Here is a 27708-nt window from a genome sequence, read left to right on the forward strand (position 1 = left end):
CTCAGGCAATGTCGAGTGCCAAGCCACCTTGCTGCCCTGTTCTGAGGAACCCATTGGGTTCATTTGGTTTGTTGGCCTTTCTGTCCCTTATTTTTACCGCTGACTATTTTCTAATGACATGAATATCAAGTTGAACATGAAGATGAGACACCTTAAGAAAATAAATGCAAATTGCTGTACCATTTAGAAAATGAAGAAAGCCATATTTTGCAGAATTTCTGTGGAGATGAGAAAAAAGATTTATCTGAATCTATATGCCTCAGGCAATCAGAATTAAGGCCAATCAGAATTAAGGCCTTGTACATTAAGCATAAATTAGTAAACAGTGAATAATCCTTTGAGAGGCTCTTGAATCAAGCAGCACAATGCTATTTGTTATCAGTTATGGAACCTGAACTGTGGAACATATTAAAAAGTAAAGCATTATGATCTGCTCAAAAGACACTTTCCTGAAGACACAATAGTTAGTTTGCCATACCTGCTACACTTGAACGTTAAGTGAAAATTCCTTGCTTCATGTACTTCTGGTTATTAGCAACTTCAGTTAATAGCCAGAACAGTAAGTGCTGAGAACTGAAGGGCCTTCCCCTATACAGAGGGCTCCCTGATCTCCATGGGATCAGAGCTCAGTATTAGTACTGTGCTGAAAACATGGACCAGCTATTTGATGAAGTGAACTAACCTGAGTGCTTCTGTCTCAGATTCTGGTTGGCAGTGCAGGATTTGAAGAGACGCCCCCTGCAGGATGTGGCTGCCCGTGCTCAGGGCATCTGGCAGGAGTTTCTAGCCGAAGGTGCGCCAAGCTCGATCAATCTGGACTCCCAGAGCTATGAGCGCACCAGTCACAACCTTAAAGACCCTGGCCGCTACAGCTTTGAGGATGCCCAGGCAAGCCACTGCCTTGTCCGTTTTGATTAATGTAATCTTGTGTAACTTAGTAGCCAAAATAACTCCAGACAAGAAGTGAATTATTTGGGTGATGCATTTTTTTCTTCTTACCTATACCTCTCAGTCTTAGCCAGTCCTTTTACAAGACCAATGACATTTCAAAGGTTCAAATGCTTTGCATATTTATTTGAATCATAAACAGATGTTTTTTTTCCCTAAACACTTAATATTAATAAATACTTAATATAAATAAACCTATCTTTATTTTTTTTAAACTGTAAATGAAAAGTTAAAGGTATCAGTGTATGTGTAAAGTCTATGGAAAAAACAAATCAGTGGAGTGCAGTTTATTGGATTTTAGATCATGACGTGATTTATTAAGAATCTGTTTTAGCTAGTAAGTGCATTATAAAGTAGATAAAGCTAGCATTACAGTATAGCAAAATTGGACTTTGATACCATTTCAATAAATATTGTAATATTTTTTTATTGACCAAGGTGAGCCATTGTTTAACAATGTAAACACATTGTTTTGTTTTTTTAAACTTTTGTTCAATGTCAAGCACTTCGTGTTTGAGGCTAGAAACCAAGATATGGACTCGTCAGGGCAAGCTGAGCCAAACAACCATTTTTTGATGTATCTTAGACAGTTCTTTTTATATGGAAATATCATTTTCTCTTTGTGTTCCCTTGGGTGCAATCTGGCAAATCCATCTTGAATTCTACTCCTGTCTATGTGCAGAGATTTTGTTTTTGGAAATTTTTTGAAAGCTTCTCTGCCCTAGTGGTGTCTCCGGATGTTCTGCAGCACAAGCTACTTTGCAGGATCGAGATTAAACCATGTACCAGACCAGAGACTGATGACATCGTCTGAATTGAGAAATGAGTTCATGACTGGGCAGGACATTAGTTGCTTTTGACAGGAATTTAGCTCCTTGCACAAGACAACTTACCAGTCATCTTTTGGGTTTCAGAATGAATCAGCATATTTTCAGATTTTAGAACACTCTGCCCTACTTTTCAGACCCTTTTTGAAGCCATATGTTTGGCCCGTGTTCAGAGAAAAGCAGGCCCTGCCCAGGATCATGTCTTTCTCAAGCATGTTGTCCCTCTCCTGTTGCCAACAAGCTCCATGAGGAAGGAACCTTTCTTTTCTCATCAGAGTAATGGCTCAGAATGGCAGCGTGAGCTCCTCCCGCAGCCCATGCCTATGAGGAGAGGCTCGTCCGCCCGTAGTCAGGCTCTGTTGTTCTTCTCGTCCTCAGGACCACATCTACAAACTGATGAAGAGTGACAGCTACACCCGCTTCCTGCGCTCCAACGCTTACCAGGACCTCCTGCTGGCCAGAAAGAAGGTGCGTCACAAACTCAAGCTCGTTTAAACCCAGAGTCGGCGTGCCACAGGGGAGGGCTTTTGATGGCAGACGTTGCCACACTTCTGACGCAAGGCTTCTCACGTGCAGTCTTCCTTCTTGGGAACACACCAAGTTGTACATCCTGCTTTGCCTTCTGTAGAGAAAGCAGTTTTAAAAAATTATTTGTGCTGGTTTAATAGACAATTAACAATTCATACTTATAGCAGTGTGAAATCTTTACATCCAGATCTGAATAGCCCTTTGTACACTGTGATGGACTGATAGCTTGTCATTGGTTATGACCCTGTACATTGTGTTGCTGGGACAGGCTGTGACCCCTTGTCTCCCTGAATTTGATTTTAAGCAGTTTAGAAGATGAATGAATGAATCCTTCCCTCCCCTAACTTTTTATATCTTTGACTTGAGGCCAGGCTGTAAAAAATCAGCAATTAACATTTGTGCAGATTTATGATAGCAAAATACCTGGAAAAATATAACATTTAAGTATCTATCACTCAGTTTGCAAGATGGGGCTGTTAATAATCGGTTGGTTTGTTATGACAACTGCTGTGTACTTGTACTTTCCCCACAGCCTGAGACTGAACAAGGCCGGCGCACGTCCCTGGAGAAATTCACTCGCAGTGTGGTGAGTGGACCAACCAATCAGACCCTGAGCTTTGATGGCTCAACAGAATAGTTTAAGAATTGGTGTTAACTGTGACATGCTGTAAGCTTAACATTAATGATTAATAAACTTTTAAATCTTTACCAAACTCTAAAAGAAAACGAGGACAGAGTGTCATTGATTCCAAATGCCACCATTGGCGCCCCCTTGTGGAGAGCCTTCAGCATGCTATACGAGTGCATGAGTGAGGTTCATAAGGGAGTTGGGTCCATCTACAGACGTGCACTATCAGCTCCTTACAAATACAATTCTAGTGGTACATTTTCCAGTCACATTTTCCTGCCCTTATGAGAGAAATTTAATGTAAGATTTTTGTTTCATTTTAGTACCAAAGTATGTACTTTGTACATACAAAGTACAGTATGTAACAAGTACAGTGGTGGCTCAGTGGTTGAGGTACTTGACTTGTAATTGGAAGGTTGCTGGTTCAAGCCCCACCACTGCCAAGCTGCCACTGTTGGGCACCTGAGGAAGACCCTTAACCCTCAATTTTGGTATGCAAATGTGGAGTTAGTTTTGTACAAGAGGACCTCGTTAACCTAGCATACGATCATGTGGTAGTTTTGTAGGTGGAGGAAATCGTTAACCTAGTGTAACCTCAGAATACTGTGGTTGTGAAATGGGTGTTGTAGTTTATTATCTTGCTGGAATATATCAGTTTTGGCCTATTTTACTGGTGTTATGAACTCTTAAAAATGATGGCTCTTTAATGGTTCTTTGCATTTGAAAGCAGCGTTATTACACACTTTTGTACTAAAGTGTGACTGCAATTCTGAAAAGTATCACAACTTTTTCTGAAAGTGAGAGTCTGAAAATGCGGTAATGCGGCTCTGCAGTTGGATACTACTGTCATAAGGTGCTTAGGGTCTAAACATGTGCACACCAGCGAACCAATTTAGGAATGACTGTCATGTGGTAGCTTATTCATAATTGAATAGTTTTGATTTACAATGGAGGGATATGTTATTGTATTGTTTTCCCCTGTTGTTCCATGATAAATGATAAGCCTTTGTGTTGCAGGGCAAGTCGCTGACGGGGAAGCGTCTGACTGGCCTCATGCAGTCCTCCTGACGAGGCCCGGGCCTCGGGTGAGCCCAGCCGAGCCCAGACCAGCCGTACTCTGCTGGGGATGAAGTAGCTTGACTGCGGTCTACTCGGCAGACGCAAGGACCTACTGCCGCCCATCCCAAACGCGCAGCTACGGACTCTAGACGGCATGCAATAAGTCCACAAATTCCATAGAAACAGGGACGGCGTCAGTATTTAACCAACTATATACAGCTCGTTCAGTTACATCAATGGCTGCAGATATGAATGTCCGATTTATACCTCCAAGATCACCATATGTTCATTTGATACTCTTTACCAGCAGTGGCAGGTGGGTGTGAACGCTCAAAACTGTACACCCCAGGTCATCCTTTTCTTAAGAGCGTAGACCTAAAGGACAGTGAATTACTCAGCTGGCGTGGAAGTGGACAATGACATGAGCAGCCAGTCAAGTGAGATGCATGCATGTTGGCTTCAGAACATTCCAGAGAGAGAGAGAGAGAGAGAGAGAGAGAGAGAGAGAGAGAGAGAACTTCTCGTCGCTGTGTATTCTTGGCAAGGTTTGCACACTGCTTTTGATACTCCTGCATCATGTTTGTGAGTCCTAGGATTTCAGTGGATCTTAATTCAGATTCCATCTTGAGTTTCATTTTTAGATTTTTAGATACTCTGATTTTGATAAACACGTTATTCTTTGTAGTTTATGGACGCCATTTACAGTATTTCAGCAGTTTTTGTTAATCTTTACAATACCCAGTTAAGCAGAGATTCTTTCAGAATGTATCATTTAGGTAGGAGAAATACGAATTAATTCGGATATTCCTGGGACACGTAAGTTAGACTGATAATACTATATATTCGAACAGCACAATGACTGTGATTTTTACAAAGCACCCTAGATATGAACTAGTAACAAAAAAAAAAAATCTACCTAACCCTAACATATATCTTCTTATGTGTCAAACCCAGAAATATAGCTGGTCCGTGTTAAGTGTATTTGTTTAGCTTGCCTGCCCAAACGAAAATGTAAATATAGTGGGAATGAAAAAGACCTACACACCTCAGAGTAGTGCTGCGGAGCTGGTAAATCCATCGTCCACAATACTATATGTCGTCCCTCCAAAGACGGTCTTGAGAGGAGCGGGGGACTCGCCCTGGCGGAGCAGTGCTCTCCGGTCCGGCCGTACCGAAGTACCCCGCAGTGTTGCTTCGCGTCATCCGCTGGACCGGTTCATGCTCTCTGTCGCTGCCAACTGTCGGACCCTACATATCCTAAAAGGGGTCGCGAAACGCTATCACTGCCAGAGCTACACGGAGGTCACTGCCCAGCTGAGGGCCTCGTCGGCCGATATCAGTTCGCGGAGAGTGCGACGCTGGCCGAAGGGCGCTTTCGCTACGGACTATTGTTTCCTCCCTCCGATTCCAGGTAGAAGTGCTTTGTTGACTTACATTAGATTGAAGTGGTGTAAACAATGTATGTATGAATACACACTGCAGCAACTCTGTGTATAGAGACCGCTGTGTAGACTACTGAGAGTGATTATAATTAGAGGCACAAGTGCTACAACTTGCACAAAACTATGCATGGAATATTTTTAAAGAATTTTACAGCTTTTAGTTTTTTCAAAGATAAAAATGAGTATTACTAGATCATAATAATAAATAGTAGGACGTGATGTCCTGGGTCAACCAATAAACATTCACTGTCTGTTTGGGGTGTTCCTCTTTTGTTCTGGGGCTCTTTTTTAAATCTGTTTATTGGGTGCAATTTTATGAAGTATTTGTAAGTTCCAGCGCCAGCTAGGCAGTTTACATGGGACAATGGAAAGCCATATACTGTATATATTGTATCTGTCTATACATGTATACACACACACACACACACACACACACACACACACACACACACACACACACACACACACACACACACACACACACACACTGTTTCTCTGTGCTGACCTCTAGTGTTATAGATGAGAAGTGCTACTACCTTTATAAATTCATCGGAAACGCATTTTTTTTTTTTAAATTTACTTTGAACCATTTGTTTTACTTCTGGCAGTGGAAACATCATGCAGCTGCTAATAACATGTGGGTGGTAAAAACAAATTAGGCAAACTAATCATCTACTTATTTATCTTTCTTTTATCCATATTTATATTCATAGGGATTTTTTCACACTGTGACATCTGATCATAACATTCCCCAAACCTCTTTGTTCACTAGGCTCAGTGCAGCCAACTCTTGCCAGAAACAGATGAAATATTCAACAGATCTGAGGATTTGGAGGATTTGCATTGATAAATTGACTCTGAAAATAGAGCTTCTGCTGCATTCTACAGACCAGAGGAGGGAAGCGAACCTCCAGACGGAAATAGAGATGCTGATATATCATGAACAAAGACATACAAAATGCAGTGAGCTTATCAGTCAAGGTGCAAACCTGTTTTTTCTTCTACTACAAAAGAGGCAACTTTGGAAGATTCTTGAACGACTGGGAGGTTTTTCGAATGAAATCTGTCAAACACTTAGAACATGGAGTTTCTCTTTATCTGTTCATTTTAATACAAATATTAATATGCAAGTTGAATAGCCTACCCATAAAAACCATAAACAGTTAGAAGGCTTCAAATGGTAACACACAGTATGCAGAAATCCTGGAATGAACAACTGCAGTATATACACTAGATGTAATATCTGCTATGTAATCTAAGTCATGATTGTCTGTGGAAGATCTACACTAAAAAGCACAAAAGACAGATTTTTTGATAAAGTTATAGTATCTCCATAAAGCATTAAATACATATTTTTAAAAAATAGAGAAAAACATGTTTGATGCTTTTAGGAATACATTCACAATGTACTGAATTATTTCTCCAATCACATCTGACTTCATCGTAATAACTCAGAGCAAGAATAGTTCTTCATGAACTTGCATTTTCTACTCAGAAGTGGGTAATAACTAGTTAAATGTACTAAATTATCTGTTCTTAAGTACATTTTGATGAATTTGTGCCTTACTGAGTATTTTACAATCTTACCCAAGTGAGTTTGAGTAAAGAAAGTATTTTTCACTATGCTGTTTATATAGTTACATACTGCCTTGCTGTTAGTATCTCTAACTTTAAAAAAAAGTTTTAAAAAGAAAAAAAAAGCTTATCAGACACACCCGCACCTATGCTGACAGATGATGTGTGTATGAGAAAATGTATTACCATTATACTGCATACTTCACTTTTCTTTTTATTGTTGTATGCTACTTCTACTTCCACCGGAGTTATGTCATACAGGCAACAATCCTTTTCTTGATTATAGAAACCTGATCAATTTACTTGGGAAATACAATGAAAGCTGAGTCACAGAGCTGGTGAGTTTCTGCTACAAACTGTGAAGACCTGTTGTCCTTCACTCCCCACACCAATTTATTAGGGATAATCAACTAATCATCTTCATCATTTATCACAGATATTAAGACAGGGGCAGTAAATAAACAGAAGCCCTGATGAAACGAAACATGAAAAAAGTGAATTTGAATGATAAAATGAGCTTGTATTCCAACAGTTTTGCATCTTAGCCCTGGAGCTTTCTAGTCCATCCTCTTGAGAGGAGTTTGACAGTGATGTTTATCTGGGTGTGTTCCTGCGCCACTCAGCATGCCTGGTTTTAATAAGGACACTGTGTTGTGTGTGTAACCCTACTTTTGGACTGAGTTGTGAGGTAGACCACTGACTGCACAGACTCAGGAGCTCAGCAGTGAACAGGTGCTGCACAGATGGATTGTCTCCACAGAGACGGAGTGCTTATGCTACTGCAGTCTAGAGCTACAGCTTGAGAAGAACACGGCTGCACAGCCATCTGGATTCTGCTCTCTGCAGTGTGTGTGTGTGTGTGTGTGTGTGTGTGTGTGTGTGTGTGTGTGGAAAGGGGTGCTGTGAGACTGTGGGGCATATAGAAGAAGGAGGCTCTTCAGTGACATCTATGCTTCTCCAAAGACCGATGCCTTGTCCTTTAGTAGGTCCAGACACAGATGACAACTCCAGCTGCCTGCAAACACAGGAGGCGATGGATTTAATGTAGGGAAGCCATGCTAATGCACACACACACACAAACATGAAAGGTGCCAAAGTACCCTATACAGTGATTTCACCAAAAATGCCAGCATGAATCGACTGGATTCCATTTGATTGTAATGGTAATATTACACATAATGTTTATAAATACACTGAATACACAAATGTGAGTGGAGAAACCATTTACATAATAGTGCGAAAAAAGACAGTAAAAGAATATACCTTTATGTTCTGGATTTGAAGGAAAAAATGAGCACATACTTTGAGTATTATTTTCATCGATTATTTTCATTATCAAAATTGGTATAGTTGGACATGCTGAATCGATGCATTTTACCGCCCCATGTAAAGATAAACGTGTACAGCTTTTATTTCCAAATGGCAATATTATCTGAGCATGCAGCCACAGAGGTGAGGTCCACCCTCTTGTTTTCTTGTTGGTGACCGTCCTGATGCTGCCCGAGAGGGTGAAGCGTGTGCGGATGCTCCGGGGCCTACCCTCTGGAGGCTGAGACATGGGGGGCTGTAAGCAGTACATGTGGTAGCCCCGATCACAGTCATCGCAAAACAGGAGCTGATCCTGAGGGAGATCATCGGCATGCCAGTGATTACCATGATGTTATATGACACACAAACACACGCGCTTGGTTTAATGAACACGTGCCACGCTGCGGAGAAGCATCCGATGAGCAAATGGGGGAGGAACTCTTACGTCGTTCTCGGAGGTGCCACACAGACTGCAGGACTTGCACTCGATACACTGCCACTGGTATGTGCGCACTGCCTGTATCATGTTGTCTGTGAACTGAAGGCAAGTTGGGTGGCCTATAGAAAGAGGAGAGCAGAGGCAATGAGAGAGAATTCCAAATCTAACAGGAATGCAAAAATTCTACTGAGATGGCTGGATGGCTGGATGGAGGGTGGATAGATGGATGGATAGGTATTTGGATGTAATGGAATACGATACCTTTTCCCTTCCTTACAGCACTCACACAGCCTCTATAAGGCCAGATGGTGGAGCTGCTCTTCCCCTCAATATCTCTCTCTGAAAGTGGGCTCTGGCCCCTGCTCTACCTGGATGAGTGTGCTGCTGGGAGTTCTTTGGCCAGCTCGCTGCCTTCACCAGGCTGCGGGAGCAGTGGCTGCCGTTGCTGGAGCCACCAGGAAAGCCTGCTTAAGCCCCCCTGTCCAGCTCTGTCCAGAGAGCGTGCAGAGCGGGATGTACGTGGAGTGCGCGAAGCGCTCTCTCTCTCTGGAAGCACACCCCCGCTACATTACTACGCTCCAGTACACTAACCTGTCAATCAACTTAGAGGTATTGGGTAACAGATGTGACTGTGTGTTATGTTTTGGGTGCTCATTTGTATACAGATTAATTGTATACATGTTTATGTCATTTATGCTAAAATTACACTTAAACAATTCTGGAGATTTTGGCTAGCAAGTCACCTCTTATTGTGTTTCTCACAGACATCTGTTCTGTCAGCTCTGTCAAGATTAGATATTTGTTAATTACAGAATCTACACCGCACACCTGTAGCTTTTCATTCTGTTCATTTATCTTTCAATGTACTCAAAGGAGCAACTGCATATCAGTTGCAAAGGACTCTCATTCTTTTTAGACCAAAGCAAACTAATTTATGTTAAGGAATTCTAAGAATAACAAGGATGATTATTTAAGCTCTATATTATCACCATACTATGGCTTGAATAACTAATATGAAAGGAAATGAGTTCCAGCTGCCACCTCAGTAATAACAGGTTTTGTATTCTGCTGTCTTTACATTAATGCAATAACATGTCATGGAATTTAGTGAGGCATGAGGAACAGCCAAACTAGAATTTACATCAGGAACAAGACTTTAGTTCAATGTCAGTGACATTTTGTAAACAGGCAAAATATTGTTTACCAAACTGTGAAAGAAAGCCAGAATAAAAGCGTGACTGAGGAAAACAGCTGCTAGTGTACAAGCAAAAATCAGTCAAATTATATACACTCAGATTCTCAGAGTAAAAACATCCCTACACGAACTTAATGCTGGCATCATCTCGACCTCTGTGACGCTAACCGGAGCTGGTCCTATTACACATTACATATCACAGAATCAAAGTAGGCTCCATTTAAACAGTATTGGTAATTAACACTTAAAAGAACACTAGCATGTAAAACTGAATTAGTGTCTCTTCAATTGAGCTTTTGTTCTGAGAAGATAAAGTCCAGTTTATGTTTTTTTAAAAAATGATGTGTTGAACACTACAGTATGGGTCCAGTGAATACCACTCATTCTTTCAATTTTTTCCCTGCAAGGTGGCCAAGCACGCGTTTGAGACGGGTCACACTTCCTGTGGCGGGAGTGATGAGCCCTGATGGGCGAGAGACGGACAAGCAAACGCCAACTGGCTCTTACCTCTCGGCTAACTGTCCTTCTTCGCCTCTTTTGGCCTTCGCATAGTCAGCACATCCGAGCTGCTGAGGGAAGACCTTCCCAATCTTTCCTGGCCTGCCAAGCCTTTTCTTCAGCTGTGTTTATTCAGAATCAGGAGCAAGTACACATGCTGCCTCCACCAGCAGTGCGACGGACACGAGCCGCGTTCCCTCCCTCCCCACTTGACCGTAGAGGCTGAGTTTGTAATCCTTTATTTTCTGTTCAAGTTTTAGATTTCTCTCTGCACACATCTATGCCAACACTGTTATTATACACCATCCCTCCACACTGTCCGTATTGCTGTTAAAGTCTCAAAGCCAGGGTTACTTTGTCTCACAGGCAGCATCTGTCTTGGTACAAGAAAGCTCTGAACGCGACCGTCCCAAAGCTCCGTCGAAACCAGTTCCACCGGCACTGGGAAAGAGCTCAAAAACCCAGTGCTCTGGCTGCCCCGGACGGCGCGCTGAAGCCCGGACGGAGAAGGTGTGGCAAGGCTTCCCGTGAGGCTGGTCTTGCCGCTTCACCGCTTGGACCTACGTGCACCGGGAAGGGGCGATGCTGCCGTCCGACAGGAGCCCGTCTATCTCGTCCTCCTCAAAGCCGTGAAAGGTAGACGCCTCGCTTTCCGATGTGTCGCCGAACATATCCAGCAGTCCGCCGGGCCTGGTCTCGCTCGCACGTCCCGCTGACACGCAGGACGGACATATCAGCATCACAGCATAAACACAGACAAGCAACACTGTATTTAGCTAGGGTTCACACGGTCCTGAGCTTGGGGGTCTGGCAATACAACAGAGGAACAGATGCAGCCCTAAATATGACTTTTTCCTAAATACCTACTATTTCCACATACTGGAGAGAGAGAGAGGTCATGAGTGAGCTGTTATTAGTCTGTCCTCAGGCTTGTCCAATAGAGTGTGTGACTCCGCTGAGCTTCTATTTACTGTGTGTATGGTGCAAGGTTTTTTCTGTGTCTCAGTGTCGATCATTATCTTGGTACTTAATCATAGAGAATCTTGTTTGTTTGTCTCTCGCGGTGCTAATTATACCACATCCATATGCAGGGAAATAGTTTGAGAATGAGTGACATATTCAAAGGACATTAGAAGCAAGAAACAAAGTATGTAAAATATGAGAAAGGAAAAGGACAAAAGTAAGTATATTTTGTGGAGCATGTGAAGTGATGATGTCCTATACACCTGCTAAAAAACCTCCAAAATTGTGTTGGGTTGTAACATACTCAGTGCTGTTAAAGAAGGTTTCAGGGCCACCCACCAGCCAGTCCAAACATCTGTAAGTGTAAAACACTCACAGAAATTCCCAACCAAATCAAATATCAGACCAAAGGAAAGGCTTAAGAATAAACACATTTCTTCTTGCACTTTCCATTTGGATAAACCTCCATGTAGAGAATGCATGTTTATGCACGGCCAACTGTGAGTTTATAATGACAAGAAAGTTGGGTGTTCCACCCAGGCTATGGCTCATGGTTTAGCTGGATGCCAAATGGATCAAACAACACATGTTCAAAACTCATAATCCTTAAATATACTTAACAAACATATTTGGTTCAACTCAAAAGCCTGGACAGTGAGCTGTGACATCACTCTCATTATGTGGAAAATGTAAAATAAGAGGGCTCACTGCTGGATCAGTGTAATAGCTAAGAGATGAATAAAGAGCTAAGATTAAGGTCAAGCCCTTGAATTACAAAAACACTTCCAATTGTGATTCATTATGGGCACTGCAATGTACTCTAAGACTTGCCATTGATCTATGTTATATTTGTATAGCACAACATTTGTTATATTTATAATACTTTGGAACACAATAAAATAGATAAACTGGAATTGACAAAATAGATTAATACATAAAATAGAAATCCAATTTTTGGATTTCCAAATCTGATGATCATCAACCTTTGGAAACACACTATGCAGAGGTCAAGAGCAACCAACAAAGTCCACTAACAGACCAGATAAAGGACATGCACTCACCTGCACACACAACATATGAAACGATCGTACGCTGTATGCATACATAAAAAAAAATGGAATATGCAACATGATCATATGTCAAAAAGAATAAAACTTATGGAGCTTCATGTCTGAATGATGGCTCACTCTGACCTGTAAGTTCTGCATTGAACAGAAACTGGGATGAGTACGAGCTCCATTGGAGGGCACTTACAGAGAAGCCTGAGTAGAACCTAGAGGTTCACTGTGTACTCTTATGTTCCCTAACGTTATGGCACTTTCCATTGTGGTGGGCAGATGATGTGGCCACGTGAGCAGGTACAGGTTACGAGTGTAAGAAGTCCAGAATATACTAACCAGATCGGCCACAGTCAGAACAGGACACCAGCTCCTCAGCCAGGCCCGTCTTCCTGTTGGAGCCTGAGTCACCCAGGCAGAAGTCACAGTAGTCGTTGGAGATGATCACACCGTCAGATCCCTTTTGTGCTATGGTAGTCAAGAGAGGTCAAAGAAGTCAAAAGAGTTTGAAAAAACTTTTTGCATATTTCTAAATGCCAAGCTCGAATGCGTTGGGGCTTGCACGGCATCACAGTGTGTGATGGAGGCACTTTAGCAGCTAACTCACACTTGTGGTTTTCGGTGTGGTGGTTGGGCGGCGACTGTGGGATCTCTGTCTCACGCTCCTCCTCACCTTCCTCCTCGGCTAGATGCGTGTGCGTGTAGTGGTAGCTCAGACCAGGCCGGTTCTTATAACGCTTACCACAAACTAAATAGAGAAGGTGCAGTGTCAGTATGAAAGGCAACAAAAATAATGGGTGGTGGTGGTGGTGTTGTTGGGGGGTCTGCTCTAAAAGCAGCACAGCACTACCCTCATGCTCAAGTAGGGCTACCTAAATGCTCTGGTGGGGTCTCCCACACAGCTGGGCCTGAGATGCTAACGTGGAAGCTGCAGGATAACTGCACATAGGAGCTGCTGAGATTATGCTGAAGTATAACAAAATAAAACAGCAATATAATTCTGAAGTAAGATCACCCCATGCTAAAACTAAACCATTAATGGTTCGTGCTGGTCTTGTTGTGATGTAGTGGTATTGCCATACAACATCACATGGCACTATGATTATTAATATAGACCATAATATCATTAACAGCAGTTTTAACCAGTATTGTGCAGCAGTGGAGTATCTTTATGTTTTTGCTTTCCAGAATAATGCAGGTGTTTTGGAATACTGTTATGTACAGTATATTAAGGCTAGATTCACTCTTAGTCTTGCAGTATGCAACTTTCCACCCCTAATTAGCCTTTGTTGGGATTATACAGTAAAGAATGTAGGATTCAGCTGAACAGGCACGTTTGTGGATGATCACAATGCACCTAATTTTTCTACTGCAGTGACTCGAGTTCTATTACTTACTCAGCAAATCTACATCAGCTGGGGAATTGGACTCATTAGGGTTTGGATATTGCCATACCTATATGGAATTACAATTTCAGCATAGGCACCAGCAGATATGGACATCGACAGTATGTGGTTTTATTTCATGTTTTTGACACATTATATACTCCATGTTTATTATAAATTTACACTCTCACCTGAGTGCTTAAACTTTCTCTGCTAAGGTATAGTTTTTGAAACTTTAACTTAGCAGAGTTAAGCACATGCTTAACCAAAAGAGCCTTATTAATGCAAGCTGTTTCATTATGGACAGTAGAAACTGGATTTTTTCATGAAGCTGACAAGCCACTCTCTCTCTGCCTCTTACAAAACTCTACAGGCATTACATCATATAAAATGGACAAAGGAATAAGAACATGGAACAGAGAAGTCAGTTCATGCACTCTAATGGCAAGGAAAACCCCTTGGCGACATCCAGGGTCAGAAAAGTTGCATTACAGATGTTGAAGATGTTAAAGACATGAAGCAAGAGGCAACTTGTAGTCACTGCCCTTTATCTGGGACTTAGTATAGCTATTAGCAGAAATGAAAGAGGGTGCTGTTAGCCATGCATGCAAGCTTTAGCCAGGCAAGCAAGAAACGACGTGTGCTAATGAGCGAGAGGTTAGTGGCTTGCAGTAAAGGATGAACCCCTCGGTAACTGCATGCAGCCCTCCATCTGCCTGCTCATTCGCACAGCCAAAAAGCCCGTGCGGGAGGAAGACTTGGCTGTATACCTGAGTCAGCAGTTTTTGAGTTATGCTTTTGTTTGTATCTGTCTGGAACAGAGAAGACAAAGCAAAAGAAGAGACAGGAACAACAAAACAGGTTCACAGAAGGTTTCTGGAAGCCAGAGCATCTTCTTCAGGCTTTCACTCAGGTGGACACATGCTCCTGAGACTACCAAAGACCAGGCAGACCTGCGGCTCATGCTGGAATGGCAAACACAGGCTGCAGCATTGCTCAGAGATACACCAGAAGACATGTTCATACTAGAGCGGACATGGCATGACTTGAAATTATGCATTTGACAACTTGAGTAATTTATTTATAGCTAAAATGGGTAAATGGTGTTAATGAAATCCTTACCAATACCACATGACTAGGAACATATGAGAAACGTTTACTGACAGGTGAAGGTCATGGAGTAGCACTAGTGATGTATGGTGCTCTGTGTGTGGGTGTGCGTTTGTGTTAGTGCGCAAGTCTGTGTGTATGTATGTGTATGTCTGTGTGCGTGTTGTCTGTAATCAGTGACAGTCATGGAGGAACACTAGTGATGTGAATGTGTGTGTGTGTGTGTGTGTATACTGTCTGTAATTGGTGACACTCATGGAGGAACACTAGTGATTGCGTGTGCGCGCTGTCTGTAATTGGTGACACTCATGGAGGAACACTAGTGATTGCGTGTGCACGCTGTCTGTAATTGGTGACACTCATGGAGGAACACTAGTGATGTGAATGTGTGTGTGCGCGCGTGTGTGTGTATACTGTCTGTAATTGGTGACACTCATGGAGGAACACTAGTGATTGCGTGTGCGCGCTGTATGTAATCGGTGACACTCATGGAGGAGCACCAGTGATGTGAATGTGTGTGTGTGCGCGTGTGTGTGTATACTGTCTGTAATTGGTGACACTCATGGAGGAACACTAGTGATTGCGTGTGCGCGCTGTATGTAATTGGTGACACTCATGGAGGAACACTAGTGATTGCGTGTGCGCGCTGTATGTAATCGGTGACACTCATGGAGGAGCACTAGTGATGTGAATGTGTGTGTGTGCGCGTGTGTGTGTGTATACTGTCTGTAATTGGTGACACTCATGGAGGAACACTAGTGATTGCGTGTGCGCGCTGTATGTAATTGGTGACACTCATGGAGGAACACTAGTGATTGCGTGTGCACGCTGTATGTAATCGGTGACACTCATGGAGGAGCACTAGTGATTGCGTGTGCACGCTGTATGTAATCGGTGACACTCATGGAGGAGCACTAGTGATTGCGTGTGCACGCTGTATGTAATCGGTGACACTCATGGAGGAGCACTAGTGATTGCGTGTGCGCGCTGTATGTAATCGGTGACACTCATGGAGGAGCACTAGTGATTGCGTGTGCGCGTTGTATGTAATCGGTGACACTCATGGAGGAGCACTAGTGATGTGAGGTGTGATGAGCTGCTCTTACTGTCACACACGTAGGGCTTGTCCTGGTCATCACTGGCGACTGCATCTGTCCTCTTGCGGCCGGACCCTCGGCCCTGAGGTTAACACACTAACACTTAGAACACCGGACCGACACGCCTGCCTCTCCCTCTCTCTGTGTCTCTCTGTGTCTCTCCCACATACGCACTCCCTGCCTCTTCCTGTCTCTCTCTCCCCTACTCCTTTGATCTCCTTTCTTTATAAATGCATACTAGTTTTTTGTTCTCTCCGCCTCTCTGTTTGACCATGTTCTCCTGCTTTGATGTGCCGTGTCACTCACTCGGCCTTTGTTTCGCTGCTTCCTCTTAGGTGTATCCACATCAAAGTCATCATCATCATGGAAACCATCCACATTGTCCTCAGCTTCGAGCACCCTCTACAGATGGCAGGAGGTGATTGAGAGAAATATTATAAGGATCAGAGGAGATACCAGATTATTGCACTTCCCTGGATAAGGTGATGCTCAGTGAAAGCTTTGGATGATATCGGGGTGGGAGCTGGGACGTGCCGGGGGATTTGCCACGTGCAGAGGAAGACAGGACACTCATGAGTGCTCTGTGAGCTCCTCCCCAGGGCCAATCAGTGCATCCAAACCGCTATGTGTGTTTGTGAGTGTGGAATGTGACTGTGTGTACCTGAATCTCCAGCAGGGTCTCTTCCTCCTTGGAGCTTGTGCTTCTTTTGTCCAGAAGCCCTTCCCCTCTGAGCAAAGCTTCCAGGGCAGTGGATTCAGTGGGTGGGGCTTCTTTCTTGGACATCAGCTCAGCTTCTTAAAGAGAGGGGTGAGATGGTCAGTTGAGACCACCTTTGTACAAAATACTCTCGCCAAAGTAAAAACATAGAGCAAGAGAAAGCATCAAACCCCCGTGCGAGCGTGTGCGTGCGAAGGTTTGTGTATGCTCATCATGTCGTGGTCATTGGGGTTAGCTTCGCCTCACATGCACCTGCTCTTCATACATTTATTCCACTGGGCTGATCCGACATAGCTCATGGGAAGACAATCTCCAGGTGCCCAGGATGAAAGCAGAATTAAGAAGCGAGAAAGAACGGAGAGAGGAAGGCAGGGAGAAGTACGAAAGGAGGGAGGCTCGCCCCCGGCTTTGTTCTCGACCCCCCCACCCCACCCCACCCCACCCCCCAGACGGCTCTGCCATGTTGGACGTCATGGTGGCTGACACCTCCGCAGGCTGCACGTACCTCTCTCCCTCTCACCCTCCTCTTTGTGTCTGGCCCGCGGAGACCCTCCCGTCCCGCGAGACAGGAGCCAACACTCACAGACTGATTGCACATGCTGAGCTCCTCCTCCCACTCTCGTAGGCCATTCATGCCGCGGCAAGGGCAGGGAGCACCGACCAGCCCGTCGACGAGGTACTTTTTCAGCACAGACCAATCGGAACACTGGACTGACGTTCAGAGCTGTCTGATTCATTGGATTCACCAATCAGTGATTGCCAAAAAATATACCTTGGTGTGGGATGATTCTGTAGCCATGAGCTTATCTCAAATGTTATTCAGTATGTTTAAAAGTGTAAAGCTACGTGTCTAACTTGCCATATATCTTTAATATAGCAATTTGCTGTGCAAGCAAAGAGCTTTTTCAAAATTGTAATGAAGTACACAGAGTTTCCATATATATATATTTTTTGTTTGTTTGTTTGTTTGTTTTTTTCCCCATGATATCAAATAACAAAACTGATGAAAACGGAACACATGGGGGGGGATGGTAGTTTGACAAGGGTGATTTTTGTCTCTCTCACACACACACACACACACACTCACTATGCAACCGTTTAAAATCCCGCAGTTTTACAAGTGTCAGGTTCTCAAATAATGTTTTCTTTTGTATTGTGCGTACTTGAAGTGAGCCTTGATTCTGGGCCTGCTACAAAAACACACCATAAATCCTGAGCCTACTAAAAACACACCTGTTTTTTACATTAACCTCTTGTTGCTACAGGGCTTACATCTCACTGTTGAGGCTCACCAGCAATGCTGGCAACCCTCCAAGGTCAGAATCAGATTTGTTTAAATTCTCCTCAGGACGCAAACTGAAACTCCTTGATCAATGTGGGCCCTTAACCCACCTCAGCTCAGCCTTGACCAAGTCACGATCGAGTAATGAAGTGCATTAAGTAATGAAGTGTGCCATACACTAATGGCTGTAAAACACGGAACCCGCGTTGGAAGTAAGACTTTAGCTATGTGATAGCTAAGTACCCATAAGTCCTGGGAAGCACAGCCAGGAACCGGAGCCTTTTCCTGGAAACCTGCAGAAACAATATTGCTTCCTCTCAGCTTTGGGCCTTCAGGCAAAGTTTGTTATTTTAAGCTGTCATAAGCGTTAAAATGAAATACTTTTTGGATCTAAAGACACATAAAAGTTCGTGGGATACAAATCCCAGCATTCACCCTAATGCAGCAAAAAAAAAGCTGCACGTACTGACAGCAAAAATAAATCGCTACTTGAGAGGGCTTAATGCTTAAAGTTTCTATAACATGGGAAGCCATTCGAGTAGCTGCTGCTGGCAAGAGGTGGTCACTGATCCTATCGTGAAAGAAAGAAAGGTTGCACCCATTGACTTTAAAACACGGCACATTCGATTGTCTTGTTTTAAAATGGACCTATTTCTGCTATACAGCAACCCTGTTTACAATGGCAGGGCTGTGCATGTCCCTTCCCCGTCCCCGTCTCGAAGCGCGGGACACAGCACATGGCTCTCCAAGCTTGGATGAGCACAGGAACAGCACCCTTCCACCTGACTCACTAGTCTTCTTGAGACAGTTTTTATTGCATGTCCAATTGAGCGAGGCATTTGGAAATCACTTGGCGAGCGTTGCTCTCCGGGCCTTTTACTGTGGAGTATTGGATTGCTGGCGAGAGCTAAGAAAATAATGTGGTGGGTTCCCTGCAGACAGGGCCTGGCCTGGATTCACTCCTTATCAGGCTCCTCGAGCTCTACGGCTCCCCCTATCAACAACCCCTCCCAACAACCGCCATCACAATCACCAGGCCTCACTAAGGTTCTACTGCTGCATGGCTAAGAGATTTAAGGGGCCCCTTCAGGGCACATACACAGAGAAAGAGAAAGAGAGAGAGAGAGAGAGAGAGAGAGAGAGAGAAAAAGAGAGAGAGAGAGAGAGAGAGAGAGAGAGAGAGAGAGAAGGGGTAATGAGAGCCAGATGGGGCCAGTGTTTCAGCCTGTGAACGACCACAAAGAAAAGGAAGGAGAAGCAGAGAGACTAAAGGAAATATGATGCCAAGGTGTATAGTGTGGGAGGGAACTTAGTGTGTGTGTGTGTGTGTGTGTGTGTAGGAAATACAGGGAAACCTTCTGTTACACTCATACCAAGCCTGAGTTCGCATAGTCGGAGCTGAGGGTCGATTGGGGGATGAAGTTGCCTCTTCTTCCTCCAGCAGCGGGCTGGGTAGGAGTACATCTGACCCGCAGCCAAACCTGCCCAGCATACAATGAGCACTGCTTACACGCACACTCACAAAGTAAAAAACAGTTCACCAAATGCGTGGTGCTATTAGAAGGGGTGTGTTGGTCAACAAGTACAAAACATGAGCAGACAAAACATGACACAGGTTTCATGTCATTTAGACAGCGACAGGTAGGAAGCACGTCACCACGCCCAGTAGGGACCTGGAGCATTTTGACCATTCGTCACCAGTACACTTTCCACTACAGATAGGTTTCAGTAGAAACAGACGGAACCGGTGGATGTGGAGGAAAAGAAAGAGAGGACAGATAAGCCTTAAATACCCTAAATAAAAGCATGTAATAAACACTGGTTTACCACAAAGTACAGGGTGTGTCCACGAGCCTTTAGCATGCAAGATGTTGATTCTATTTGTGCCTGGCTCTCGGCAGCACGTTGTGCCCTTTGGCAGACACTGTTGCTCGTTGATATCAACAAATGCCTTCTGGCCAGGCTGTACGGGAAAGAATGTCAGGCCTGACTGCTGCCTTACGCAAAAAGTCCATATGGTTCACAAAAAACATAAACATCTCGAAAAATGGGATTCAGCACTATAGCTTATCTATCACATCCAGCTAGTCTAAATACTCTTAACACAGAACCTTGGCTTACTAGGATAGGTTTATAACATGTGGTTGTTGTTATTTAGATATCTAGTAGGTGTTAGGGACAGCCACACTAAAATGAGCCCACCCCCTCTGCCTGTTTGGAAAGGTGTAAAAGAAATACCAAGTAAATCTAAATAACACCTCACATGTCTAGGGCACCATCTTGGTTGTCTTCTAAAGGAAATCTGAAATGGGGGTGTATGCCAAAGCTCTCCTGTGGTGGAGGCTAACACTGGAATATGTGTGATTTCCATCAATGGCCGATCTTTTGTTTTGAAGTGTTTTCAACATGTTTTCGTAGTCGTTCAGTTCATGTTTAAACATTTCTAGTTGCAAAGGTGGGAGGAAAGAGCCAGTCCTGAGATAAGAGCAGCACTTTGCTCAGTAATGCGGTTAATCGCAATGCTTCCACACCCCTGGCTGAGAGAGGGCCTAACCCTGACCTTAGAGATGCATGACTGCATGGGTTCGGGTTCAGGTTCTCTTACCTGGCCCCCTGTGCCTCTTCTCCATCCAGATGTAGCAGTTGTTCTGGGCGACACCCGTCTGTGAGTCAAGGAAGGGCATGCGGATACTGCGCTCGGCGCACAGGCGGGCGTTGTAGCTACGACAGTGCTCGATGGCCTCCCTGTAGAACTGGTCGCCGAGCCTGTGGGAGGAGAGGAGCAATGAGAGTGATGGGTTTGCCGAACTAAGGCCGACCTGGACGCTCCGAACGCTGGACACTCAACAGACATTTCAACAGTCAGTTGCGTTTCCATATAAGACTTGTGATTGCTTCTCTTGCATTCAAGTAACATCCTGGAAGCCTATTCAACCACAATTAGTTTGGCTTTCCCATGGAACATGTGTGAAAACGCATGACTTGCTGCTCCAAGGAGGCTACCAACTGCTTCCACTAAACTCACTCATGAGAAGATATGCTGGCTTTCTCTACGCAGCTGTTCAGTTGGCCAGCGCAATTATTTTGGCCTCGGTGTACATTTGCAGACTAGCCGATCACTTCTGTCTGGGCTTTTGCCTTGGCTCTTCTCTTGAACAGTACATCACACTCAGAAGCTCGGAGAGGCTTTCCTCACGGGCTTCGTTAAAAGTCCAGAGTGACATCCCTGTCCCCTGTGTAAGAGGCAGGACGACACTCGGAAGGCTCCACTGCGAGCCGTGAGATACCCAGCGAAGCCCTGCTCTCTGCTGCTGCCTCACACCCTGATTGGATCGGGTCTCTGCTGGGCCGGACACACGCAGATATGTGAGGAATGCCAGAGCAGACGCAGATGACTACTCCGATCCAGGAGTGCGAAACCGAGGGCTATGGTGTTCAAAAAGATGCACAGACAGACAGACAGAGTGAGAGGCGGGGAGACTCTGGGTAAACAGGTAGGAGAGGCAGCATGGGCTTCAAAGTGAGGATGAATAGTTTTGTGACAGCCGACTAATTAAAACAGGAGAGAACTTCCCAAATCTGTGCCTATCACGAACTTATTAGCATGTCTTCTGATTTGCCACTGCTTATATACGAATCGAAATGGAACAACACACATCTATATATCTAAGTGTGTCTAATGGCCAAGTCCTAAAGTGAAAATGAAATAGTTCCTGCTTAACTTTTGCATACCTTTACCCCACACTCCCTTTTCTTATCCCGCCCGATCCCCCCATGTCTAGATTTCCTGTGTTGTTTCATTCTCAGAAACAACAAGGTTATCTGACCGGACACCGCAGAAAGCACTACAGAAGTCGTAACTGCTCTCAGCCGGCGTCGAGAGTGCTCTGCTGACATCGTGCGCCACAGAGCAGCGCTTTTATGGGTCCCCACGAAGCTTTGCTCCGAGCGGCGATCTGGGTTCGCATTCCTTTCCTGTAACCATAACCTAACGGTTAACGTGATGAAAGGCAACACAAACTGCGCACAGATGAGAGGTCCCCTCATCAACACTGCATCAGGGCGAGGAAACCGCAGCTGCAGCGATCGCCGTGGCGATCCAACTCCCGCAGGGAGCAGTTCTCACCCTCGTATTTCACTCAGGGCTGGCACTGGGCCTCGGTAAGATAGATACAGACTAGTCTATATGGTGGATGATGTTTTTTCTGGTGCCATCCTGGAGACAGATGAAGAAGAGCAATTTGCAGATCTCTCCAGAAGGGTCACCTTTAGTCGAGGAGCTGGGAAAAAAAAGCGTAATTCTGCCTTCACCTACCACATCTATCACAGTCTCGACGTCTATCCAATTGGGGTAACAGCAATTTGACATTAAGAAATTGGTGCAATGTGACGTCAATAAATTACCATTTTGTATTGAACTAACTCATTTTGATATTAAGAAATAACAATTTGGATCAAACTACTAACAACAAAACTGGAATAATATATAGTTTTATCTCAATGTAGTAATGTAATACTGTATACTGTAATTATTTTTTCTATAATATACTAATAATAAATAGAAAAACAAAGTAGAAACATACTGTAATATCATAGATTGTGCTTGTACAGGCAAGTTCTTCATGCGTTGATAGTCAGCATTTGAAAGTCGACATTTAAAATCCTAATCAGGATGATAAAAGCCTACTTGGCCTGAAGCTGGAGATTTGACAGGATTGCCATCACAATGCAGCGTCTGAGTCCTCCTAAGCTTTCTTGATGAATTCAGCAGAACATTTTCAGCTTACAGAGTGAACACTTTTGCCATGGAGTGCAAAACCATATAGCATGTGAGATGAACAGGAAAGTTGAAGCCTGCTGTCCTACAGCATACTGGAAACCTGTGATAATACAGAGTACTGGAAACCTGTGATAATACAGAGTACTGGAAACCTGTGATAATACAGAGTACTGGAAACCTGTGATAATACAGAGTACTGGAAACCTGTGATAATCTAAAGACCCAGTGCAGGGCAAATGGCCAGGGGCCTCTGTTCTGCTGCCATCACAGCAAATTTTCTTCTACATGTGCCATGTTTAGTGTTTGCTGCTGCATTCTGAGGCGGCCATTACGGATCCAGCCACAGCTCAGCTGTGCAGTGCTAAGGCGTCCTCTGCTCCAAAGAGGTGAAGCTTTTCATATTCAAATAGGTCTTGGATGGATTTGAAGGACCCTTCTTTGGACAAGTGTCTGTGAATAATCATTGGCTTAGGGAGGTGTGTCAGAAAGTATTGTTGCTCCTTTCGCAATCCACATGCGTTCTGCAATGATAATCGCTACTGAATTTTAATTGAACACGTGACTTCTAGGCCAGACGTTGGAATATGAATACGCTTTCATGCAGAAACAGTGACTTGCCTGAAAATCTCCAAGGAAAGGGAGGAAAAAAGGGTTCTTATGCAAAGCTGTTGAGCAGAAGCGTTCATCCATTTTCTCGCTTCATCTCTACAGCCACGTATTGTATTGTGTAACGGTTTATCTGTCTGAGTCAAACCCATGTCTCACTACAGTACTAGCTAATGCCTGCCCTAATTCAAATTGTGTTCCTAATCTCCATACAGCTAACACGAGGTTTCTATCTCATCCACAAGCGCACCTCACTCCATCACACCACAGTGTCTGAAATACAGCAATCATCTTTAAAAATAGACACAAGTCTCTGAACCTTCTTCTCTCAGAGAATTACACACATAAAACTTAACACCTTCACATCTAAAAGAACACTGACTCTGCATCCTTAAAAATGGGAAAAGAGTGAGTGAGTGAGAGAGAGAGAGTTGCGTTGGAGTCTTTGCTTTCTCTGAGTGTGTGGAGTGGGACTGGAGATTGAGGGTGTTGGAGACTACAGCCCTGCTTTAGTCTTAGTGTACACTCTTTAATTCAACTGACAACTAATTAATTTGCACTGCTGTTGGGGCTTTAGGGCCAGTGACCTGTTTTATGGAACGCAACGGCTACCTAATTTGTGACGAGTGATTCCGAAAAGATTGCTAATTAAAATAATGACACCTGATGAATACTCAAACAACCCTCAGTAGTAATCGAGTGCTTGCAAAGACAATTTAACATAGCTACAAACTATATTGTGGTCTCAAATTAAGCTTGGGCTTATATTTGATAGACAGCTACTCTTGTAGTAGTGAGACCATAAAGGGTCTTCTGAAGAAAACATTCTGCGTCTACAGGAAAAACCCAACATTACAATGCTTATTATTGTCACTGGCTAGAGCACAAATTAAAAAATGATCAAATGAAATAACCAAACAAAATAAAAAGGTCAAATAAGTTGAGCTGTTGTAGCCTGGTTATAATGGTGTCAGTGTCACCTACTATAAGAACAACAACAAATTCTATTTTTGCAAGACATTTGGCCATGCCTACTAACACCCGGTGAGTGGCTGTCAGTGGACTTTAGACCAGGTCAGACCAATGACACTTTAACAATGGCATCATTGAGTTCAAGCAGGTCTTTCAGTTTACCACTCCTGTGATATCCACACTATGTGGCGGAAACCCCACTGCCTTGAATAAAGGAATAGCCAATAAACAACACGGTAAGGGTCAAGTTGAGCAGGAGCACAGAGGTTTTGGAAACACTTTGGTAAGAGGAGGAGAGAGGAGGCCAAAGGTCACGTTTCCTGGGCTATGCCACACTGTTTTTCGGCGATAGGGAGCAGGACAGAAACAAGGTCAGGCGGGTACACTTTTGTATGGAGAGGAGAGGCATTTTGTTGTTTTTGCCTTCATTTTGCCTCTGGAAAAAGCCCAGGAAAAGCTGTGGAGGCTTGGAGAGGAGAGTATGTCATTACTGGAGAACCTTGGGGAGACCAGTACAGTAGAAAGCTGATAAGTGACAGAAACCAAGTGGGTGAGAGGTGCAGCCTGAGCGGGCACCGAGTCTTACCATCATGCACAGAATATGCAGACATTCCGTGGGCAGTGCAGGAAAAGAGCACAGCAGAGAGGAGCAGTGGGCTGGCCCCAGCGCTAGTTACCCTGTCTGCCTGGACACACATAAGACTTCAGCCTCCAGTGTGTTTGTAGTGCAGCGTTGCTGCAAGCACTAAATTCAGACAGACAGTTTCACCATCAAATGCTCACATGCAGAATGGGGGAGGGGAGCAGACTCCTGCAAACAGGCACCCCCCCTTTAACTTAACCGTACCCCCCCGGGAAAAAAAAAAAGCACACATGCATCCCATTGTGGAATAAAAATGAGCACCACATGACTCTGTTCTCCTATTGTCACTGATAGGCTATAAATATGTACAGCCATTAATGAACACACATTGTTGTTCTCGCTCATCTACAGGCTAATTAAAATTTCATGTTAACGTACTCCTACAACACTGGGATTCACACAGACAGAAGTGTCTAAAAATCCAGTTCCAGGACAGCCACACCTTTGTCCTCAACCACTTCATAATTCCTTTTTTACATTGTTAGTGCACAGGCGACGTCCAGTGTAAGAGAGCAGGAAGAATGACAGTGGAAAAAATAACAAAGTATGTAAAGACACATGTACGCTGCTCCCCATGCTCCCAAACATCCTTTTTGAGAAGTTAGTGTTGTGTGTGTGTGTGTGTGTGTGTGTGTGTGTGTGTGTGTGTGTGTGTGTGTGTGTGTCTGCGTGTATTATTGCATGTGGTGTGTGTGCTACACCCCAGATCTTTGAGCAGATGGGACTCCCTCTCTAGCAGTGTGACACCTCTCTGAGGCTGCTCCTCAGAACAGATGGGCCTTGAAGGATCCTGGGATACCGCTAATCTGCACTACCCTGGTGCTAGCAGACAGTGCCGCCCCCACAATACATCCCCAACGCTCACAATGACAAATCCGCATATGCAATGTCTGATGAATGATTTGTGACCTCTCTAGTTTATTCTAAGGAGAAACAAAAAGGGAATGACTTGTGCACAGCTCTGGTTAATAAGGCCATATGCCTAACTGTAAGTGATCCAGGGTCAGACCATTGGCATTCCCATTTATTTCAGGCTTCAGCGACTATATACTCTGCAAATGTAGCTAAACTAATTACTGTCTGATTACATCCTTACTAACTTGGGTGATTTATGTAATGGGCAGTTAGTCCTTTTGCAAGGACAAGATGCATCACTTCTGTTTTTTAGTCACCCAGATAAAAGAGCAGCTTTAAGGTGGGACCTTTCGGAATCAACATCAATGTATTTAAATCTGATGTTAAATGTATTTCAGAGACATGTAATTAAAATACATGGTTTAACTTCGTTCTTAAATCCAACATTATGGAATGTTAAAATGAAAGCTTCTCTCATCACTCATCAAGCATGAAAATATAGGCTGCCCAATATACTGATTGATAATTACTATCAAAATATTAATCTCTGTACAAATACTGCAGAAGACCACAAAATGCAAATGAGTATACAAGCAAATCTGAAAATCTATATTTGTGTACAGTAAACATCAGTCCATCTTGGTTAGTGTTCTGTGGTTGCTTTGAGCTCTATAATACAACCAAAGTCTAAAACAATATATGTATACCATTGTTTAAATAGACCATACATAAATAAAACACATGAAACTAATAATTATTATTACTGACAGCATCATCATTTATCATTGTGAATCCAGAGTGTGAAGTAGCATCTAATTAACATATAATGTAAAGTTGATACCAGTGTAAAAATGAGGAGAGGCTTTGATTTTTGGTAAACCACAGAGGACACTTTGTATAATCATTCTACAATATTTAAAGCCAAATAGCTTTTTACTGCAATATTTAAACAAATATGAACAAACCAACAAAAAAATGGTGTGACCACTTATTTAACCTATAAGCCTAATCAAGTAACATGGTCTAGTAAATAACTATTTATTAATACATTAAATGTTTATGGGCTGCCCCATATATATATATATGTGTGGGATAATACTATAATGTTTCAGTTGAACACAATTCTCGGGTCGAAATTTAAATACGAACGTCCAATATTGACTTTACCAGTCGCCCTTTCCGCAACTTAGCGCTTTCAATTAGGAGATGGTTCCGTCAACCATAAGAAGATACTTCCTTATGGTTTCTTATTTCATAAATCAGTATGACACATTCTAAAAATTATAAATGGGCCCACCAATAACATTGTCCGCATAATTACGATTATGAAATTACTTCCCATATCAACTAAACTGTAAAGTGTAACGGCTTGCTGTGAGGTACGATCAGGATCAGAGCATTTCAGTCAGGCTTCAGAAAACATCCAGACATCCAGGTGGGCTATCCTACAAGTCATCCTACGACTCCGGAATGTAGGCAAAGCTGAACTGCATATCATCATTCGGCAACCGCTAGGCATACTGTTACATTCATCATGCAACTACATAAACACACAAAGACAAAAGTAGATTGAACTACATATATACATGGAGACTACAGAATTTCTTTGAAATCAAAGATGCACACATCGTTTATTGCTGCTTGCGAGACCTGCTTTAAACCTAGTTCTAAGCACTGCATTTCGAAGGACATTTCGAAAAAGACATATTAATTTTACAAATATATATACTTACGCTTTTAGTGGATTCTGAATGACAGTCGCCATTTTGCCCCACTGTAACCCAATATTCCA

General features: G+C 43.4%; 2 protein-coding genes across 13 annotated transcripts in view; one reads left to right on the forward strand and one right to left on the reverse strand.

The window, feature by feature from the left end:
* The window catches only part of rgs6 (regulator of G protein signaling 6), a 54475-nt gene extending 48788 nt beyond the window's left edge, over positions 1-5687 (forward strand). Inside the window, exons 15-18 of the mRNA XM_026998592.2 lie at positions 702-888; positions 2154-2243; positions 2836-2889; positions 3949-5687. Coding sequence (XP_026854393.2) covers positions 702-888; positions 2154-2243; positions 2836-2889; positions 3949-3999 — 382 coding nt within the window. The 3' untranslated portion in view covers positions 4000-5687. The remainder of the gene's footprint in view (positions 1-701; positions 889-2153; positions 2244-2835; positions 2890-3948) is intronic.
* A 454-nt stretch (positions 5688-6141) lies between these two features.
* dpf3 (D4, zinc and double PHD fingers, family 3) lies at positions 6142-27701 on the reverse strand. Of its 12 annotated transcripts, none has more exons than XM_026998568.2 (12): positions 27650-27701; positions 20666-20826; positions 19434-19541; positions 16722-16855; positions 16367-16462; positions 16070-16142; positions 14624-14665; positions 13076-13216; positions 12808-12936; positions 8761-8873; positions 8547-8628; positions 6142-8022 (listed from the first exon to the last, which is right to left on the reverse strand). In XM_026998568.2, the coding sequence occupies exons 1-12, from the start codon at positions 27679-27681 to the stop codon at positions 7955-7957; spliced, it is 1179 nt and encodes a 392-aa protein (XP_026854369.2). In that variant the 5' UTR covers positions 27682-27701; the 3' UTR covers positions 6142-7954. The 12 variants fall into 12 exon arrangements, 10 of the variants coding, with proteins under 10 accessions (XP_026854369.2, XP_035380202.1, XP_026854347.2 ...); XM_035524309.1 differs by having other exon boundaries at positions 8310-8628; XM_026998546.2 differs by having other exon boundaries at positions 8271-8628.
* Positions 27702-27708: the final 7 nt, after the last annotated feature.

The sequence above is a fragment of the Electrophorus electricus genome, chromosome 3 (genome assembly GCF_013358815.1).
Source record: "Electrophorus electricus isolate fEleEle1 chromosome 3, fEleEle1.pri, whole genome shotgun sequence".
Classification (NCBI taxonomy): domain Eukaryota; kingdom Metazoa; phylum Chordata; class Actinopteri; order Gymnotiformes; family Gymnotidae; genus Electrophorus; species Electrophorus electricus.

Coding starts and splice junctions, on each gene's coding strand:
- dpf3 (XM_026998510.2), bottom strand. CDS start 27,681: ATGGCGACTGTCATTCAGAATCCACTAAAAGC. Junction 16,143..16,366: donor AGCAGCGAAACAAAGGCCGA/GTGAGTGACACG, acceptor TGTTAACCTCAG/GGCCGAGGGTCCGGCCGCAA. Junction 13,217..14,623: donor CTCAAAAACTGCTGACTCAG/GTATACAGCCAA, acceptor TTCTCTATTTAG/TTTGTGGTAAGCGTTATAAG.